General features: G+C 46.4%; 1 protein-coding gene across 1 annotated transcript in view; it reads left to right on the plus strand.

Annotated features, from left to right (window-relative positions):
* LOC106606711 (ras guanyl-releasing protein 3) overlaps positions 1 to 20,551 on the plus strand; it is a 61,685-nt gene that overhangs the window by 22,194 nt on the left and 18,940 nt on the right. The window contains exons 3-12 of the mRNA XM_014203070.3: positions 73 to 175; positions 10,510 to 10,572; positions 11,614 to 11,745; positions 11,842 to 11,989; positions 16,356 to 16,529; positions 18,075 to 18,191; positions 18,740 to 19,015; positions 19,204 to 19,284; positions 19,426 to 19,539; positions 19,904 to 20,019. Coding sequence (XP_014058545.2) covers positions 73 to 175; positions 10,510 to 10,572; positions 11,614 to 11,745; positions 11,842 to 11,989; positions 16,356 to 16,529; positions 18,075 to 18,191; positions 18,740 to 19,015; positions 19,204 to 19,284; positions 19,426 to 19,539; positions 19,904 to 20,019 — 1,324 coding nt within the window. The remainder of the gene's footprint in view (positions 1 to 72; positions 176 to 10,509; positions 10,573 to 11,613; positions 11,746 to 11,841; positions 11,990 to 16,355; positions 16,530 to 18,074; positions 18,192 to 18,739; positions 19,016 to 19,203; positions 19,285 to 19,425; positions 19,540 to 19,903; positions 20,020 to 20,551) is intronic.

The following is a 20,551-nucleotide window of genomic DNA, read 5'->3' on the forward strand; positions in this document are numbered from 1 at the left end:
TATAATGTTTTGTACACTCAGTGTAGATGTGTTCTCATTGTTCCTTTTCTATGGTGTGATCCCTCTCCACAGATGACAATGGGGAGTTGCAGTCCAACCAGCTCCCTCGCACCCTGCTGCTGATGCACCGCTGGTATGTCACGTCCACAGAGCTGGCCGGGAAGCTGCTCATGATATATCCTTCCATGTGGATTCTCACCAGACCAACAAAGAACAGTCGTCATACGCCATTTAAAGCCTTTCTGGTAGTGTTTAGATATATATATTTTTTTTCACCTTTATTTAACCAGGTAGGCCAGTTGAGAACAAGTTCTCATTTGCAACTGCGACCTGGCCAAGATAAAGCAAAGCAGTTTGACACATACAACAACACAGAGTTACACATGGAATAAACAAACATACAATCAATAATACAGTAGAAAAATCTATATACAGCATGTACAAATGAGGTAGGATAAGAGAGGTAAGGCAATAAATAGGCCATGGTGGCAAAGTAATTACAATATAGCAATTAAACACTGGAATGGTAGGATGTGCAGAAGATGAATGTGCAAGTTGAGATACTGGGGTGCAAAGGAGCAAGATAAATAAATAAATAACAGTATGGGGATGAGGTAGATTGAATGGGCTATTTACAGATGAGCTATGTACAGGTGCAGTGATCTGTGAGCTGCTCTGACAGCTGGTGCTTAAAGCTAGTGAGGGAGCTAAGAGTCTCCAGCTTCAGAGATTTTTGTGGTTCGTTCCAGTCATTGGCAGCAGAGAACTGGAAGGAGAGGTGGCCAAAGGAAGAATTGTCTTTGGGGGTGACCAGTGAGATATACCTGCTGGAGCGTGTGCTACGGGTGGGTGCTGCTATGGTGACCAGTAAGCTGAGATAAGGCGGGGCTTTACCTAGCAGAGACTTGTAGATGACCTGGAGCCAGTGGGTTTGGCGACAAGTATGAAGCGAGGGCCAGCCAACGAGATCATACAGGTCGCAGTGGTGGGTAGTATATGGGGCTTTGGTGACAAAACGGATAGCACTGTGATAGACTGCATCCAATTTGTTGAGTGGAGTGTTGGAGGCTATTTTGTAAATGACATCGCCGAAGTCAAGGATCGGTAGGATGGTCAGTTTTACGAGGGTATGTTTGGCAGCACGAGTGAAGGATGCTTTGTTGCGAAATAGGAAGCCGATACTAGATTTAATTTTGGATTGGAGATGTTTAATGTGAGTCTGGATGGAGAGTTTACAGTCTAACCAGACACCTAGGTATTTGTAGTTGTCCACATATTCTAAGTCAGAACCGTCCAGAGTAGTGATGCTGGACGGGCGGGCAGGTGTGGGCAGCGATCGGTTGAAGAGCATGCATTTAGTTTTACTTGCATTTCAGAGCAGTTGGAGGCCACAGAAGGAGAGTTCTATGGCGTTGAAGCTCATCTGGAGGTTAGTTAACACAGTGTCCAACGAAGGGCCAGAGGTATACAGAATGGTGTCGTCTGCGTAGAGGTGGATCAAAGAATCACCAGCAGTGAGAGCGACATCATTGATGTATACAGAGAAGAGAGTCGGCCAGAGAATTGAACCTTGTGGCACCCCCATAGAGACTACGAGAGGTCCGGACAACAGGCCCTCCGATTTGACATACTGAACTCTATCGGAGAAGTAGTTTGTGAACCAAGCGAGGCAATCATTTGAGAAACCAAGGCTGTTGAGTCTGCCAATAAGAATGTTGTGATTGACGGAGTCGAAAGCCTTAGCCAGGTCGATGAATACGGCTGCACAGTAATGTCTCTTAGCGATGGCGGTTATGATATCATTTAGGACCTTGAGCGTGGATGAGGTGCACCTATGACCAGGTCTGAAACCAGATTGCATAGCGGAGAAGGTACGGTGAGATTCGAAATGGTCGGTAATCTGTTTGTTAACTTGGCTTTCAAAGACCTTAGAAAGGCAGGGTAGAATAGATATAGGTCTGTAACAGTTTGGGTCTAGAGTGTCTCCCCCTTTGAAGAGGGGGATGACCGCGGCAGCTTTCCAATCTATGGGAATCTCAGACGATACGAGAGGTTGAACAGGCTAGTAATAGGGGTTGCAATAATTTCGGCAGATCATTTTAGAAATAGAGGGTCCAGATTGTGTAGCCCGGCTGATTTGTATGGGTCCTGTGGGGAGCGCAGGGATGTTGACCGGGGTTGGGGTAGCCAGGTGGAAAGCATGGCCAGCCGTAGAAAAATGCTTATAGAATTTCTCAATTATTTGGTAGAGACAGTGTTTCCTAGCCTCAGTGCAGTGGGCAGCTGGGAGGAGGTGCTCTTATTCTCCATGGACTTTACAGTGTCCCAGAACTTTTTTGAGTTTGTACTACAGGATGCAAATTTCAGATATGGCAGAGTATATATTGTAATATGGGAGCTATGGAATGCTGTGTTCCCTGACTGTGCCAAATGTATTTTCTGGGTGGACACTGACTAACCCTGAGTGACTTTTCCTGAGTATACAAAATATCTTGTTTATTTTGAGGGATAGTATATCAGTCAACTGTTTGTCATTTCTAGCAACCAATTATGATTGGTTGATCGCACAGCTCTGGGTTAAGGCAGATTGTCCTATCAAAACTACTGGAAGAATAAGACGTGTTAAGTGCAAATGCATTTCAGAGCAAAGTTCGAGATAGAGAACCGCTTCAAAAGGAAGAGCAACCTGGATCGATTCGATAGCTATTAGCGTTCCATTCCTCTTTATGATTTTTACTTAGTGTGCCTTGACTGTGCATTTGAATCTGATTCAGTTAGCATGGTCCTGGACAGTGTTTTCCTGGAGACTCCATACCACTAAGTGATCCATTGGTAGTTTGTTGTAACCAAGTATTGGTGCTAACCGTGTGTTATTGGATGCTAGCATGCTAGTTAGCTACGGCGTCATAGGACACGGTGCACTGGGTGGGTTTCACGGAAGAATACTGTACCAAGTTATCTAGCTGAATAAACTAAGTTTGAGCCTATTCCTGGAAACATTGAACCACTGTAGTTTACATCAATTATCATTTCTAAAGTGGAAGTTGGAAAAGTTATATTTCAGTGTTTCAGTGAATGGTTAGTGAGGGAGGCCCTGCTCTCTCGCTTCCCCAGTTGTTTAGTTAATTTTCATTCCAATCTCCTTTACATTAGCGTAGCCTCTCCCGTAGCCTGTCAACTATGTGTCTGTCTATCCCTGTTCTCTCCTCTCTGCACAGGCCACACAAACGCTTCACACCGCATGGCCGCTGCCAGTCTAACCTGGTGGTCCCAGTGCGCACAACCCACGTGGAATTCCAGGTCTCCGGCAGCCTCTGGAACTGCCGGTCTGCGGCCAACAAGGCAGAGTTCATCTCAGCCTATGCTACCCTCCAGTCCCTCGACTTCTTGGCGCTGACGGAAACATGGATTACCACAGAAAACACTGCTACTCCTACTGCTCTCTCCTCGTCTGACCACGTGTTCTCGCATACCCCGAGAGCATCTGGTCAGCGGGGTGGTGGCACTGGAATCCTCATCTCTCCCAAGTGGACATTCTCTATTTCTCCCCTGACCCATCTGTCTATCTCCTCCTTTGAATTCCATGCTGTCACAGTCACTAGCCCATTCAAGCTTAACCTGTCTGGGAACCTGGGAAGCTTGCGTCCCACCCTAGTCAACAGCCAGTGGAATCGCGTCGCGCGAAATACAAATACCTCATAAATGCTATAACTTCAATTTCTCAAACATATGACTATTTTACACCATTTTATAGATACACCTCTCCTGAATCGAACCACGTTGTCCGATTTCAAAAAGGCTTTACAGCAAAAGCAAAACATTAGATTATGTTAGGAGAGTGCCCTGCCAAAAATAATCACACTGACATTTTCAAAGCAACTAGCATGCATCACAAATACCCCAAACACAGCTAAATGCAGCACTAACCTTTGACAAACTTCATCAGATGACACTCCTAGGACATCATGTTACACAAAACATGCATTTTTTGTTCGATAAAGTTCATATTTATATATAAAAACAGCATTTTACATCGGCGCGTGACGTTCAGAAAATATATTCCCTCAAATGCTTCCGGTGAATCAGAGCTACAATTTACAAAATTACTATTCGAAAACATTGTTAAAATGTAATATTGTCATTCAAAGAATTATAGATTAACATCTTGTGAATGCAACCACATTTCCAGATTTAAAATTAACTTTACTGGGAAATCACACTTTGCAATTAACGAGGTGCTATGCTCAGAAAAATAGGCTAGGCGATACAGGTTAGCGCCATCTTGGAACCATCTAAAATCAAATATACTATTGTAAATATTCCCTTACCTTTGATTATCTTCATCAGAAGGCACTTCCAGGAATCCCAGGTCCACAACAAATGTAGTTTTGTTCGAAAAAGTGAATCATTTATGTCCCAATAGCTCCTTCTTGCTAGCGCGTTCTGAAGGCTACTCAAAATGTACTGAAGCGTGCGGTACTTGTCGTCACGAATGTGCAAAAAATATATATTTACGTTCGTTCAAACATGTCAAACGTTGTATAACATAAATCTTTAGGGCCTTTTTCAACCAGAGCATCAATAATATTCAAGGCGGACGATTGCATTGTCTTACTAAACGTTTCGGTACGAAGGGAAACCCATGGGCGCCCGCGTCATTGTAGTAATGGCCCTCCCCCTATGACCAACTTTCCAAGCCTCTCTTTCGGTCAGTTTTTACCGGAGAAGACTCAAACCACTTTGTAAAGACTGTTGACATCTAGTGGAAGCCTTAGGAAGTGCTAAATGAATCCTAACTCACGGTGTGTTTCATAGGCAAAGTGTTGAAGGTGATTCCACAAATCAGATTTCCACTTCCTGCATGCAATCTTCTCAGGTTTTTGCCTGCCATATGAGTTCTCACAGACACCATTCAAACAGTTTTAGAAACTTTAGAGTGTTTTCTATCCAAATCTACTAATTATATGCATATTCTAGTTACTGGGCGGGAGTAGTAACCAGATTAAATCGGGTACGTTTTTTATCCGGTCGTGCAAATACTGCCCCCTAGCCCCAACAGGTTTTAACATCCTTATCATTTATCGCCCTCCAGGTTCCCTTGGAGAGTTCATCAATGAGCTTGACGCCTTGATAAGTTCCTTTCCTGAGGATGGCTCACCCCTCACAATTCTGGGTGACTTTAACCTCTCTAGGGTAGGTGGCACCAAATCGTCCCACCTACGCAACAGCCAGTCTAATCCCGTGGCGCGATATTCAAATACCTTAGAAATGCTATTACTTCAATTTCTCAAACATATGACTATTTTACACCATTTTAAAGACAAGACTCTCCTTTATCTAACCACACTGTCCGATTTCAAAAAGGCTTTACAACGAAAGCAAAACATTAGATTATGTCAGCAGAGTACCCAGCCAGAAATAATCAGACACCCATTTTTCAAGCTAGCATATAATGTCACATAAACCCAAACCACAGCTAAATGTAGCACTAACCTTTGATGATCTTCATCAGATGACAACCCTAGGACATTATGTCATACAATACATGCATGTTTTGTTCAATCAAGTTCATATTTATATCAAAAACCAGCTTTTTACATTAGCATGTGACGTTCAGAACTAGCATACTTCCGGGGAATTTACTAACAATTTACTAAATTACTCACGATAAACGTTCACAAAAAGCATAACAATTATTTTAAGAATTATAGATACAGAACTCCTCTATGCACTCGATATGTCCGATTTTAAAATAGCTTTTTGGTGAAAGCACATTTTGCAATATTCTAAGTACATAGCCCAGCCATCACAGGCTAGCTATTTAGACACCCAGCAAGTTTAGCCTTCACCAAAATCAGATTTACTATTACAAAAGTTTAATTACCTTTGATGTTCTTCGTCAGAATGCACTCCCAGGACTTCTACTTCAATAACAAATGTTGGTTTGGTCCCAAATAATCCATCGTTATATCCAAACAGCGGCGTTTTGTTCGTGCGTTCAAGAAACTATCCGAAATGGTAAATCAGGGTTACGAGCATGGCGCATTTCGTGACAAAAAAATTCGAAATATTCCATTACCGTACTTTGAAGCATGTCAACCGCTGTTTAAAATCAATTTTTATGCAATTTATCTCGTAAAAAAGCGATAATATTCCGACCGGGAATCTGCGTTTCGGTAAATAGAGGGAAAAATCTTGAAAGATGGGGGCGACCAGTGCATGCGCCTAAGCCCACTGTCCCCTGATCGGCCACTTGACAAAGGCGATAATGTGTTTCAGCCTGGGGCTGGAATGACGACATTCAGCTTTTTCCCGGGCTCTGAGAGCCTATGGGAGCCGTGGGAAGTGTCACGTTACCGCAGAGATCCTTTGTTTTGGAAAGAGATGTCAAAGAAAGCCAATAAATGGTCAGACAGGCCACTTCCTGTAAAGGAATCTCTCAGGTTTTTGCCTGCCATATGAGTTCTGTTATACTCACAGACACCATTCAAACAGTTTTAGAAACTTTAGGGTGTTTTCTATCCATATATAATAAGTATATGCATATTCTAGTTACTGGGTAGGAGTAGTAACCAGATTAAATCGGGTACGTTTTTTATCCGGCCGTGTAAATACTGCCCCCTAGCCCTAAGAGGTTAACCTCCCTACGTCTACCTTTGGCTCATTTCTATCTGCCTCCTTCTTTCCACTCCTCTCCTCTTTTGACCTCACCCTCTCACCGTCCCCCCTACTCACAAGGCAGGCAATACGCTTGACCTCATCTTTACTAGATGCTGTTCTTCTACTAATCTCATTGCAACTCCCCTCCAAGTCTCCGACCACTACCTTGTATCCTTTTCCTTCTCGCTCTCCTCCAACACTACTCACTCTACCCCTACTCAGATGGTATTGTGCCGTCGCAACCTTCGCTCTCTCTCTCCTGCTACTCTCTCCTCTTCCATCCTATCATCTCTTCCCTCTGCTCAAACCTTCTCCAACCAATCTCCTGATTCTGCCTCCTCAACCCTCCTCTCCTCCCTTTCTGCATCCTTTGACTCTCCTCCCGGCCGGCTCGGTCCTCCCCTCCTGCTCCGTGGCTTGACGACTCATTGCGAGCTCACAGAACAGGGCTCCGGGCAGCCGAGCGGAAATGTAGGAAAACTAGCCTCCCTGCAGACCTGGCATCTTTTCACTCCCTCCTCTCCACATTTTCTTCCTCTGTTTCAGCTGCTAAAGCCACTTTCTACCACTCTAAATTCCAAGCATCTGCCTCTAACCCTAGGAAGCTCTTTGCCACCTTCTCCTCCCTCCTGAATCCTCCTCCCCCTCCCCCCCCTCCTCCCTCTCTGCGGATGACCATTTTGAAAAGAAGGTTGACGACATCCGATCCTTGTTTGTTAAGTCAAATGACACCGCTGGGCCTGCTCACATTGCCCTACCCTATGCTTTGACCTCTTTCTCCCCTCTCTCTCCAGATGAAATCTTGCGACTTGTGACGGCCGGCCAGCCACCCAACAACCTGCCGCTTGACCCTATCCCCTCCTCTCTTCTCCAGACCATTTCCGGAGACCTACTCCCTTACCTCACCTCGCTCATCAACTCATCCTTGACCGCTGGCTACGTCCCTTCCGTCTTCAAGAGAGCGAGAGTTGCACCCCTTCTCAAAAAACCTACACTCGATCCCTCCGATGTCAACAACTACAGACCAGTATCCCTTCTTTCTTTTCTCTCCAAAACTCTTGAGCATGCCGTCCTTGGCCAGCTCTCTTGCTATCTCTCGCAGAATGACCTTCTTGATCCAAATCAGTCAGGTTTCAAGACTGGTCATTCAACTGAGACTGCTCTTCTCTGTGTCACGGAGGCTCTCCGCACTGCTAAAGCTAACTCTCTCTCCTCTGCTCTCATCCTTCTAGACCTATCTGCTGCCTTTGATACTGTGAACCATCAGATCCTCCTCTCCACCCTCTCCGAGTTGGGCATCTCCGGCGCGGCTCACTCTTGGATTGCGTCCTACCTGACAGGTCTCTCTTACCAGGTGGCGTGGCGAGAATCCGTCTCCGCACCACGTGCTCTCACCACTGGTGTCCCCCAGGGCTCAGTTCTAGGCCCTCTCCTATTCTCGCTATACACCAAGTCACTTGGCTCTGTCATATCCTCACATGGTCTCTCCTATCCTTGCTACGCAGCCGACACACAATTAATCTTCTCCTTTCCCCTTCTGATAACCAGGTGGCGAATCGCATCTCTGCATGTCGGCAGACATATCAGTGTGGATGACGGATCACCACCTCAAGCTGAACCTCGGCAAGACGGAGCTGCTCTTCCTCCCGGGGAAGGACTGCCCGTTCCATGATCTCGCCATCACGGTTGACAACTCCATTGTGTCCTCCTCCCAGAGTGCTAAGAGCCTTGGCGTGACCCTGGACAACACCCTGTCGTTCTCCGCTAACATCAAGGCGGTGACCCGATCCTGTAGGTTCATGCTCCACAACATTCGCAGAGTACGACCCTGCCTCACACAGGAAGCGGCGCAGGTCCTAATCCAGGCACTTGTCATCTCCCGTCTGGATTACTGCAACTCGCTGTTGGCGGGGCTCCCTGCCTGTGCCATTAAACCCCTACAACTCATCCAGAACGCCGCAGCCCGTCTGGTGTTCAACCTTCCCAAGTTCTCTCACATCACCCCGCTCCTCCGCACACTCCACTGGCTTCCAGTTGAAGCTCGCATCTGCTACAAGACCATGGTGCTTGCCTACGGAGCTGTGAGGGGAAAGGCACCTCCGTACCTTCAGGCTCTGATCAGTCCCTACACCCAAAGAAGGGCACTCCGTTCATCCACCTCTGGCCTGCTGGCCCCCCTACCTCTGCGGAAGCCCAGTTCCCGCTCAGCCCAGTCAAAACTGTTCGCTGCTCTGGCACCCCAATGGTGGAACAAGCTCCCTCACGACGCCAGGACAGCGGAGTCAATCACCACCTTCCGGAGACACCTGAAACCCCACCTCTTTAAGGAATACCTGGGATATGATTAAGTAATCCTTCTAACCCTCCCCCCCCACCCTCCCCCCCAAAAAAGATATAGATGTACTATTGTAAAGTGGTTGTTCCACTGGATATCATAAGGTGAATGCACCAATTTGTAAGTCGCTCTGGATAAGAGCGTCTGCTAAATTATGTAAATGTAAATGTTTTCCCTGCTGCTGGTTGGAGTAATGCTGTGGTGCTCCTGATGGAAGATTCCCCTATTCACAGAGCTATAATCAGATTAGCCATTACCCTACCTCCAATCCTAACCTTACCGTAAGGAAAGTGCTACAAATATCTAACCTGGGACCAGTTTGCAGAAAATCTTACCTTCTCCATGCGGTATGAAGCTGCCTCAGAGTAGAGCCAGAGCAGAGAGCCTCTTCATGTGACAGAATACAAAGGCACTATTCTGCCCTTTCTCTCACTTTTTGCTTTTGCATTAACCCAACAAAATATACAGTACTTATCGTTGTCCTTCAGCTGTTGCTGAGATGTATTTTTAGCTCCTAGACCTAATGTGTACCTCATTGAATGGCCTCCTCATTTTGTAAGTTAGCCCATGAGAATATATTTTTCAGTGTTCTGGAGAGAAGGCGAGGCCAATTGATTGTGTGTGGTTTCCACAGTCATGTATACATCCAATAAGCATCCATCCTGACCCTCCATGCTGGGAGTGTTGCATAGTACCACAAAGAAGGCAGAGGTTAGTCTTCTCTGCTGCATGGTTGTGACTATATCCTGGGCAGAGAAATAGCTGGGTTCCTTTTGAAAGTGATAGTAGGCAGGCTACGCTCCAGACCTGGCTCCCTGCCCAAGGCCTCTCCAAAGCTACTTCTAAGAGCTACAGGTAACTGCCAAAATGATGGATACACCAACATGAAGTGTCTTAATAGGGCGTTGGGCCACCACGAGCCGCCAGAACAGCTTGAATGCGCCTTGGCATAGATTCTACAAGTGTCTGGAACTCGAGGCATGCAACATAATTCTTCCACTATAAGAATCCTTCATTTGGTGTTTTGTTGATGTTGGGAATTTTTTTATACATGACCCTAAGCATGTTGGGATGTTAATTGCTTAATTAACTCAGGAACCACACCTGTGTGGAAGGACCTGCTTTCAATATACTTTGTATCCCTCATTTCTCAAGTGTTTCCTTTATTTTGGCAGTTACCTGTATATTTCAACGGTTCAAGGAAAAACATTGGCAAGTGACAATTATTTAGAGAATGCTCACATGCAATGGTGGAGAGGTTCATAACATGGTCAGACCTTTCATTGTTTTTATATTTCCACATACTGCGCATTTCTCTTTGAACACTTTAGTTATTCTTCATTAGAGGAGACATTTTGTCCAACTGATAAATGTACAGCTGCTTGCCATGAAAGATGCTGTTTTATTGTTGTATTTTTTTGGGGTTGTTGGAAATGTGGAATGTGTGTCCATTTGTAATAGGGCTTGGGACACCGTCTCCAAAAAGTGCTAAACTGTCCTTGACACAACCCCACATACCGTGACTGCCAGGGAGATGAGTGCCAAAGAACGAGACTGAAGATCTGCTATTTAATGAGGTAAAGAAAACACTACTACATACCAATGAGTTTCTGCGCTCTTTAATATTGAAGATGTTTTGTATTGCTAGGCTGAAAATGCCGTGAGGGTTGTGGGCTCCTCTCTCGGGGCTCTGACAGACTGGCTGGTTCAATGAGGGATGAGAGGATGTCATTAAAATTGACAGCCAGTGGCTGTCCTCATGAGATGTGGATCGCCGTCTGCCATCTGAAGTGGAGATACTGTTTTGGGCGAAAGCATTCAGTGAATTAGGAGTCTTGTGATCTATTATTTACCCCAAAAACGTCCTCAGGCAATCTTTAACAGAGTACACAGACACTCATTTTCACTGATAACCCCTTTAAAGCAATTCTCTACCACCGTCTGCCAATCCATTAAAAAATGTGACCTATTATTTTGTGTGCAACCTTTATATGAAATGAAATACTAAATAAATCATCTGAATTATATGTTAACTACTGTAACGAGGGGCCATACTAAAGTCCATGTTATATTTTGCATCTGAAGGGGGAATACCACAATGGCCATTCCCTTGTTAATGGTTGTTATTTCCACATTAGGGAAACATGATTTGTTGGGTTGATAAAATCTAGGCCACGTTTATGACTATGGTTGCTGGACTTGCCCATCTCACCACTCCCCTTAGCCACATCACACTACAAATCACTGAGCAAGGAGCCATCGGCAGTCCTTGTTGAGGGTCAGTACCCTCAACTCTACCTTTTCCTTCTGAGACTATGATATCATTGTGAATCATTGATATTCTATTGGCACTGTTGCTTGGGGTTACACACTATGATGTTCAGCCAGACTGCCCAGCCATAATGTCCACATGCAAACAGTAAGCATATTGCATAACTGCAACATATTAGTGCTAAATCAGCCATCCGTGTGTGTGTGTGTGTGTGTGTGTGTGTGTGTGTGTGTGTGTGTGTGTGTGTGTGTGTGTGTGTGTGTGTGTGTGTGTGTGTGTGTGTGTGTGTGTGTGTGTGTGTGTGTGTGTGTGTGTGTGTGTGTGTGTGTGTGTGTGTGTGTGTCAGGTACTGGATTACGGTGTTTCCTGCAGAGTTTAACTTGGACATGGGCCTTATCCGCCTCACTGAGGAGTTCAGAGACGTGGCGGCTCACCTGGGCTGTGAGGAACACTACAAACTCATTGACATCTCCACCATGTGAGGAACTACCCAAGGATGGGCACGCACGTGCACACACACACGCAGTCAGTAGAGAGTTTCCAGTTTCAACAGATTGTGTGTGTTTCGTTCTAGCCCGTCATATGACTGGATGAGAAAGCTGACCCAGAGGAAGAAGCAGGCCAAGAAGGGCAAAGCCTCACTCCTATTTGACCACCTAGAGCCCATGGAGCTGGCTGAACACCTCACGTTCCTGGAGTACAAGTCCATCAGGAGGATATCAGTGAGTGTCCACGGTGGAAAAAAGACTCGTGCCCTTTCATCCCTATCTAACCTCTGTGTGTGACATTCCTCCATGTGACATTCCTGCTTTTTCCACAGAACTCTTTCCCCCCCCCATTTAGTTCTGTTACTAACTACAGAACAAAGCTTTAACTGTCAACTAACTTCATCCCCAGGATAATTGCGCACCACCACAGAATATGTTCTTAGCTAGCTACATAGCCGTCTTTGTATCAAAGATAATTGTGTAGTTTAGAGTAACTGAGTAATTATCGAGGCTAGCTATCTTCGTCCTCCTAACGTAGTCAACACTGCTAGCTGCTAGCTAGCTAGTCATCACTGCTAGCTAGCCAACTTCTACCGACTAGCAGCACTGCAGAAACTATTACATCGTAACGACTTGATTAGTGTGGTGTTAGTGTTAGTTAGCCAGCTACATAGTTGTCTTTGCTGTCTCTGTATCTAAGATAATTGTGTAGTTTGAGTTTGAGTATTATCGAGGTGAGCCAGCCAGCCGCGACGCGGCGCCAGACTTACTCAACACACCTAGTCATCATTAACCCACTGCCAGCTAGCCAACCGTTACCGACTAGCAGCGCTGTAGATACTAATACTTTACAACGGAACGATTTGACTAGTGCAGTGTTACCTAGCTAGCTACTTAGTTGTCTTTGTCATAGCTTGATAATTGTTAGCTAGCCAGCCATCGAGGTTAGCTAGCCAGCTATTTCCGTCCCCCGCGACGCCATTTTTCCTAACCCAGCCAACTATTACCGACGTGCAGCATTTTTGAAACTAAATACACTACAAGGAACGTCTTGATTAGTGTTATGTTAGCTAGCTAGCTACAAAGTTGCTTTGTATCATGACAAGGTGTAGTACTGAAACTACCGAGGTTACCTAGCCAGCTACACGTTCAAAGTCAACAACGCAGCCACTGCTAGCTAGCCTACTCCACCAGCCAGCAGTACTGTATCATTTTAGTCAATAAGATTTTTGCAACGTAAGCTTAACTTCCTGAACATTCGAGACGTGTAGTCCACTTGTCATTCCAATCTCCTTTGCATTAGCGTAGCCTCTTCTGTAGCTTGTCTACTATGTGTCTGTCTATCCCTGTTCTCTCTCCTCTGCACAGGCCATACAAACGCTCCACACCGCGTGGCCGCTGCCACTCTAACCTGGTGGTCCCAGCGCGCACGACCCACGTGGAGTTCCAGGTCTCCGGCAGCCTCTGGAACTGCCGGTCTGCGGCCAACAAGGCTGAGTTCATCTCAGCCTATGCTACCCTCCAGTCCCTAGACTTCCTGGCGCTGACGGAAACATGGATTACCACAGATAACACTGCTACTCCTACTGCTCTCTCCTCGTCTGACTACGTGTTCTCGCATACCCCTAGAGCATCGAGCCAGCGGGGTGGTGGCACTGGAATCCTCATCTCTCCCAAGTGGACATTCTCTCTTTCTCCCCTGACCCATCTGTCTATCTCCTCATTTGAATTCCATGCTGTCACAGTTACCAGCCCTTTCAAGCTTAACATCCTTATCATTTATCGCCCTCCAGGTTCCTTTGGAGAGTTAATCAATGAGCTTGACGCCTTGATAAGTTCCTTTCCTGAGGATGGCTCACCTCTCACAGTTCTGGGTGACTTTAACCTCCCCACGTCTACCTTCGACTCATTCCTCTCTGCCTCCTTCTTTCCACTCCTCTCCTCTTTCGACCTCACCCTCTCACCTTCCCTCCCTACTCACAAGGCAGGCAATACGCTTGACCTCATCTTTACTAGATGCTGTTCTTCCACTAATCTCATTGCAACTCCCCTCCAAGTCTCCGACCACTACCTTGTATCCTTTTCCCTCTCGCTCTCATCCAACACTTCTCACTCTGCCCCTACTCGGATGGTATTGCGCCATCCCAACCTTCGCTCTCTCTCTCCCACTACTCTCTCCTCTTCCATCCTATCATCTCTTCCCTCTGCTCAAACCTTCTCCAACCTATCTCCTGATTCTGCCTCCTCAACCCTCCTCTCCTCCCTCTCTGCATCCTTTGATTTCCTCTGTCCCCTATCCTCCAGGCCGGCTCGGTCCTCCCCTCCTGCTCCGTGGCTCGACGACTCACTGCGAGCTCACAGAACAGGGCTCCGGGCAGCCGAGCGGAAATGGAGGAAAACTCGCCTCCCTGCGGACCTGGCATCCTTTCACTCCCTCCTCTCTACATTTTCCTCTTCTGTCTCTGCTGCTAAAGCCACTTTCTACCACTCTAAACTCCAAGCATCTGCCTCTAACCCTAGGAAGCTATTTGCTACCTTCTCCTCCCTCCTGAATCCTCCTCCCCCTCCCCCCCCTCCTCCCTCTCTGCGGATGACTTCGTCAACCATTTTGAAAAGAAGGTTGACGACATCCGATCCTCGTTTGCTAAGTCAAACGACACTGCTGGTCCTGCTCACACTGCCCTACCCTGTGCTTTGACCTCTTTCTCCCCTCTCTCTCCAGATGAAATCTCGCGTCTTGTGACGGCCGGCCGCCCAACAACCTGCCCACTTGAACCTATCCCCTCCTCTCTTCTCCAGACCATTTCCGGAGACCTTCTCCCCTACCTCACCTTGCTCATCAACTCATCCTTGACCGCTGGCTACGTCCCTTCCGTCTTCAAGAGAGCGAGAGTTGCACCCCTTCTGAAAAAACCTACACTCGATCCCTCCGATGTCAACAACTACAGACCAGTATCCCTTCTTTCCTTTCTCTCCAAAACTCTTGAACGCGCCGTCCTTGGCCAGCTCTCTTGCTATCTCTCTCAGAATGACCTTCTTGATCCTAATCAGTCAGGTTTCAAGACTGGGCATTCAACTGAGACTGCTCTTCTCTGTGTCACGGAGGCTCTCCGCACTGCTAAAGCTAACTCTCTCTCCTCTGCTCTCATCCTTCTAGACCTATCTGCTGCCTTTGATACCGTGAACCATCAGATCCTCCTCTCCACCCTCTCCGAGCTGGGCATCTCCGGCGCCGCCCACGCTTGGATTGCGTCCTACCTGACAGGTCGCTCCTACCAGGTGGCGTGGCGAGAATCTGTCTCCGCACCACGTGCTCTCACCACTGGTGTCCCCCAGGGCTCTGTTCTTGGCCCACTCCTATTCTCGCTATACACCAAGTCACTTGGCTCTGTCATATCCTCACATGGTCTCTCATATCATTGCTATGCAGATGACACACAATTAATCTTATCCTTTCCCCCTTCTGACAACCAGGTGGCGAATCGCATCTCTGCATGTCTGGCAGACATATCAGTGTGGATGACGGATCACCACCTCAAGCTGAACCTCGGCAAGACGGAGCTGCTCTTCCTCCCGGGGAAGGACTGCCCGTTCCATGATCTCGCCATCACGGTTGACAACTCCCTTGTGTCCTCCTCCCAGAGTGCTAAGAGCCTTGGCGTGACCCTGGACAACACCCTGTCGTTCTCCACCAACATCAAGGCGGTGACCCGATCCTGTAGGTTCATGCTCTACAACATTCGCAGAGTACGACCCTGCCTCACACAGGAAGCGGCGCAGGTCCTAATCCAGGCACTTGTCATCTCCCGTCTGGATTATTGCAACTCGCTGTTGGCTGGGCTCCCTGCCTGTGCCATTAAACCCCTACAACTCATCCAGAACGCCGCAGCCCGTCTGGTGTTCAACCTTCCCAAGTTCTCTCACGTCACCCCGCTCCTCCGCTCTCTCCACTGGCTTCCAGTCGAAGCTCGCATCCGCTACAAGACCATGGTGCTTGCCTACGGAGCTGTGAGGGGAACGGCACCTCAGTACCTTCAGGCTCTGATCAGGCCCTACACCCAAACAAGGGCACTCCGTTCATCCACCTCTGGCCTGCTCGCCTCCCTACCTCTGAGGAAGCACAGTTCCCGCTCAGCCCAGTCAAAACTGTTCGCTGCTCTGGCACCCCAATGGTGGAACAAGCTCCCTCACGACGCCAGGACAGCGGAGTCAATCACCACCTTCCGGAGACACCTGAAACCCCACCTCTTCAAGGAATACCTGGGATAGGATAAAGTAATCCTTCTAACCCCCCCCCCCTTAAAAGATTTAGATGCACTATTGTAAAGTGGTTGTTCCACTGGATATTATAAGGTGAATGCACCAATTTGTAAGTCGCTCTGGATAAGAGCGTCTGCTAAATGACTTAAATGTAAATGTAAATGTTCTTAGATACGTTTGCTCTACATTTCAGTTTGTTTTATTTGCTGGGTAGTTCACGTGCAAATTCACCAGCGATTGAGGGCACACTGTATATGCCAATGACGTCTGTGTTATTAACTCAGCGTCACTGTACATGCCACGTACACTAACTCTCTCTTCCTCCAACTCCCAAACCCAGTTCACAGACTACCAAAGCTATGTGATGCACGGCTGTCTGGTGGACAACCCAACGCTGGAGCGCTCCATCGCCCTGTTCAACGGAGTGTCCCAGTGGGTTCAGCTCATGGTGCTCAGTAAGCTGACACCCCAACACCGTGCTGAGGTCATCACCAAATACATCAACGTGGCCCAGGTAGGAAGAGAGAGATGCTCTCTCTCTCTCTCTCTCTCTCTCTCTCTCTCTCTCTCTCTCTCTCTCTCTCTCTCTCTCTCTCTCTCTCTCTCTCTCTCCTCTCTCTCTCTCTCTCTCAATTCAAAGGCTTTATTGGCATGGGAAACAAATGTTAACATTGCCAAAGCAAGTGAAGTAGATAATAAACAAAAGTGAAATAAAGAATAACAATGAACAGTAAACCTTACACTCGCAAAAGTTCCAAAAGAATAAAGACATTTCTAATGTCATGTGTCTATATACCATGTTGTAACGATTTGCAAATAGTTCTCTCTCTGTCTCTCTCGCTCTGACAGCTGGGGAGGTGCTGTTTCACACTTCTTCATTCTCTCCACTTACATCCAATATTCCATAACTCCTCACTATTTATAGTGTAAAACCCGCCCACTCTGACACAAGCAATTGTAAAGGAGGTGAGGGCAATTTATTGAGGCATAAATTCTCATTAACTGTACAGCACTAGCCTCCCGAGTGGTGCAGTGGTCTAAGGGGAATTATTGTCTGTATTTCTTAACAGACATTAAGCATCATGCATGCTATTAGGCCTCTCAATCTCATCAGAGACTAGGGGCTTCTCCCTACCATTATCATCTATCAGGATTTAGATAAAGTAATTCTTCACAAGACTAATGACAAGCACTCATGCTCATGTCTGCCTCCATTGTTTATGCAGGTCATCTGTCAGCTACAGTGAAATGACCTACCCTTTAAATGCAGAAGCGTGGCCATTGAACTCAAGAGGACTCATTAGTGTTTTTGTAAAGCTTCTCGCATTTTTTAAATAAGATGTTCAAGCACTTTCCCCTCATGCAATTGATTCCATAAGCACAGTGTAAAGAGATCAATTTATGTTGGTTTATATTTTAGCTACTTTTTTTATGAAGGTTATTTTAGGTGGCCTCACAAGTGGTTCAGCGGTCTAAGGCACTGCATTGCAGTGCTTGAGGCGTCACTACAGACCCGGGTGTGTTCCCAGGCTGTGTCACAACCGGCCGTGACCGGGAGTCCCATAGGGCGGCGCACAATTGGCCCAGCATCATCCGGGTTAGGGAAGGGTTTGGCTGGGGGGACTTTACTTTGCTCATCGTGCTCAAGCGACTCCTTGTGGTGGGCCGGGTGCCCGCAGGCTGACTTCGGTCGTCAGTAGGACAGTGTTTCCTCCGACACATTGGTGTGGCTGGGTTAAGTGGGCGGGTGTTAAGAAGCGCGGTTTGGCGGGTCATGTTTCGGAGGACACATGACTCGACCTTCACCTCTCCCGAGCCCGTTGGGAAGTTCCAGCGATGAGACAAGATCGTAATTGGATCGCAATTGGATACCACGAAATTAGGGGAGAAAAAGGGGGTAAATAAAATATATATTTTAGGTTTATTTGTTGTTTATTGTCATTTTTCCTTGCACTATTTTCTCTTCCTCGTTATCTCTATTTCTCTCTATCTCTCCATTTATCTCTCTCACTCTACCTTCAATCTCTTCCACTTTGTTCCATGCCACTCCGTCCTTCAGAAACTCCTCCAACTGCAGAACTTTAATACGCTGATGGCCGTGGTTGGAGGTCTGAGCCACAGCTCAATCTCTCGTTTGAAGGAGACCCACTCTCATCTGACACCCGAGGTCAACAAGGTCAGCACGTACGCCTGCCTGTGCTCTGTCACAGCCTCACTAATATCATCTGATCGGGTTCTACATTTGAATTGACTTTAGATCATGTTCATAATCATTTAGCATCTGCTAAGGATCAGTTTAGGTCAATTCATCAACTGCCATGTAGTGATGGTTTCAGAAAGCACACCACGCAGAATTGGTATCGTCTTCATTTCCTGCCATTTGATATTACATTCAGTGTCGGGGAGTTGTGAACCACATGTCATTTAATTACATTTAGCGGAAGCTTGGTGGTAGTTGAACTAAATTAAAATCTTGGTAGTGTTTTCAGTAGTTCATTACTTTTTTGCCATGTGTTGTAGAGAATTATTGGAACTCCACCCCATTTTTTTAAAGGGTAGCTTTAATGTAGCTTAACTTCTTCCAGTGTGAAATAATTGGTAGCTTGATAAGCTATATCTTCAGAGTAGCTTCCCCGGCACTGCCCACTCTCTCTGTAGCTTTCCGGTGCGGTATCTAATATCGATCCTGTCCACTACTTCCTGCCATCCTACCCCTCCCATCAGATCTGGAATGAGATGACGGAGCTGGTCTCCTCCAATGGAAACTACTGTGCTTACCGCAAGGCCTTCACAGACTCCGAAGGCTTCAAGGTCCCCATCTTGGGAGTCCACCTGAAGGACCTGATCGCCGTGCACGTGGTCTTCCCCGACTGGGTGAACGACAACAAGGTGAACATCGTAAAGATGCAGCAGCTCTATCTCACCTTCAACGAGCTGGTGTCCCTTCAGAGTGCTGCAGCCCAGGTGGAACCCAACATGGACCTCATCTACCTGCTCACCGTGAGTGTCCCGGCCTAAAAGGTCAACAGGAAATGGACTTGTTAATTGTTCTGTCACCTTTTTCATTTCTGTGGGTCTCAAACCACATTTTGTAGGATCATAAAGAAGAGTAACATGATCATAAACGGCTTTGTTATTGCAGAAACACTAAGTCTATTTACATGTTTAATCTTAAGTGATTTCCCCAGCTCTCTCTAGACCTTTACTACACTGAAGATGAGATATATGAGCTATCCTTGCTAAGGGAACCACGGAACCCAAAGTCTTTGGTAAGTCTCCATGTTGGGGTCTATAGGCTGCATTGTTGGATCAATGGTTATTAGAAATATCCACTAAAATGTATAAAGAATATAAATAATATTGGATACCTGAGTGGTCCTATCTTCACTCCATCTTTTCCCACTCCACAGCCTACTTCTCCGACAACCCCCAACAAGCCAATGGCCCCTCTGGACTGGGCATCAGGTGTGACAACCAAACCTGACCCCAATGTGGTGAACAAGCACATCAGGAAGGTGGTGGATGTAAGTTGCTTCCACTACAGTAACACTGATCTGCATAAATAAAGTCCAGGAGGACATAGTTTAGCTGTGGTCTGAACTGAAACTCGAATTGACTGATGAAATTACATTGTAGTAGAAAACTAACTGAAAAAAACAACAACACTTAAACATGTTATTATCTAGAAAATGAGTTACCCATTCAGAAATATCTCATACATTACTTCAAGAATCAGTCGGTGGCTATTTCTGTCACAATACCAAATATTTGAGTAGGTATATGAACCATTTCCACGATGGTTCACATCAACTACTAAAATATGAATCACACAATTGCTGGTGCTTGTAAATCATTTGAACTCCTTTGTTTTTGTCTTATTCTGGGAAGTCTGTATTCAGGAATTACGACCATGACCATGATGGCTACATCTCTCAGGAGGACTTTGAGAGTATTGCTGCCAACTTTCCTTTCTTGGACTCTTTCTGTGTGTTGGACAAGGACCAGTGAGTGACCCTGTCTACCATTGAAATATGACAGCTTCAGAAGTGTTGCAGCTAAGTCACCTCATCCTCCTCTTCTATCTCCCTCTTTCTGTCACCAACAAACACTCTCTCACATCGCCTCTTTCTCACTCATACACACACAGGCACCGAGCACGCACGCACGCACGCACACACACCCAACCCACACAAGCACGCACGCACCCACCCACACACTCAAGTTCCACACATGCAACCACATTTTGACATTTCCACACTTAACCCATCTCCTCATACATCTCACCTTGTTTGCCTTTCACATATGCACCCCATATCTCTCTCCCTCTCTCTTATACACAAACACAGTAATGTGATTCTTGTGCCTAATATTTGCCTTTAAAGCAGTTACGAGCATGCAAGATGCAATAAGACTGCAGCTGTGGCTGTTCTAAAAACCCTGTGATTTCACAGCAAGATAACTGGCCATCACCCATTTCTCACCACACAAACCTACAGTATGAATGAGGTCATTGGTATTGTCAAACCTCCTATCGTA

Source organism: Salmo salar, chromosome 01 (genome assembly GCF_965601325.2).
Source record: "Salmo salar chromosome 01, fSalSal1, whole genome shotgun sequence".
Classification (NCBI taxonomy): Eukaryota; Metazoa; Chordata; class Actinopteri; order Salmoniformes; family Salmonidae; genus Salmo; species Salmo salar.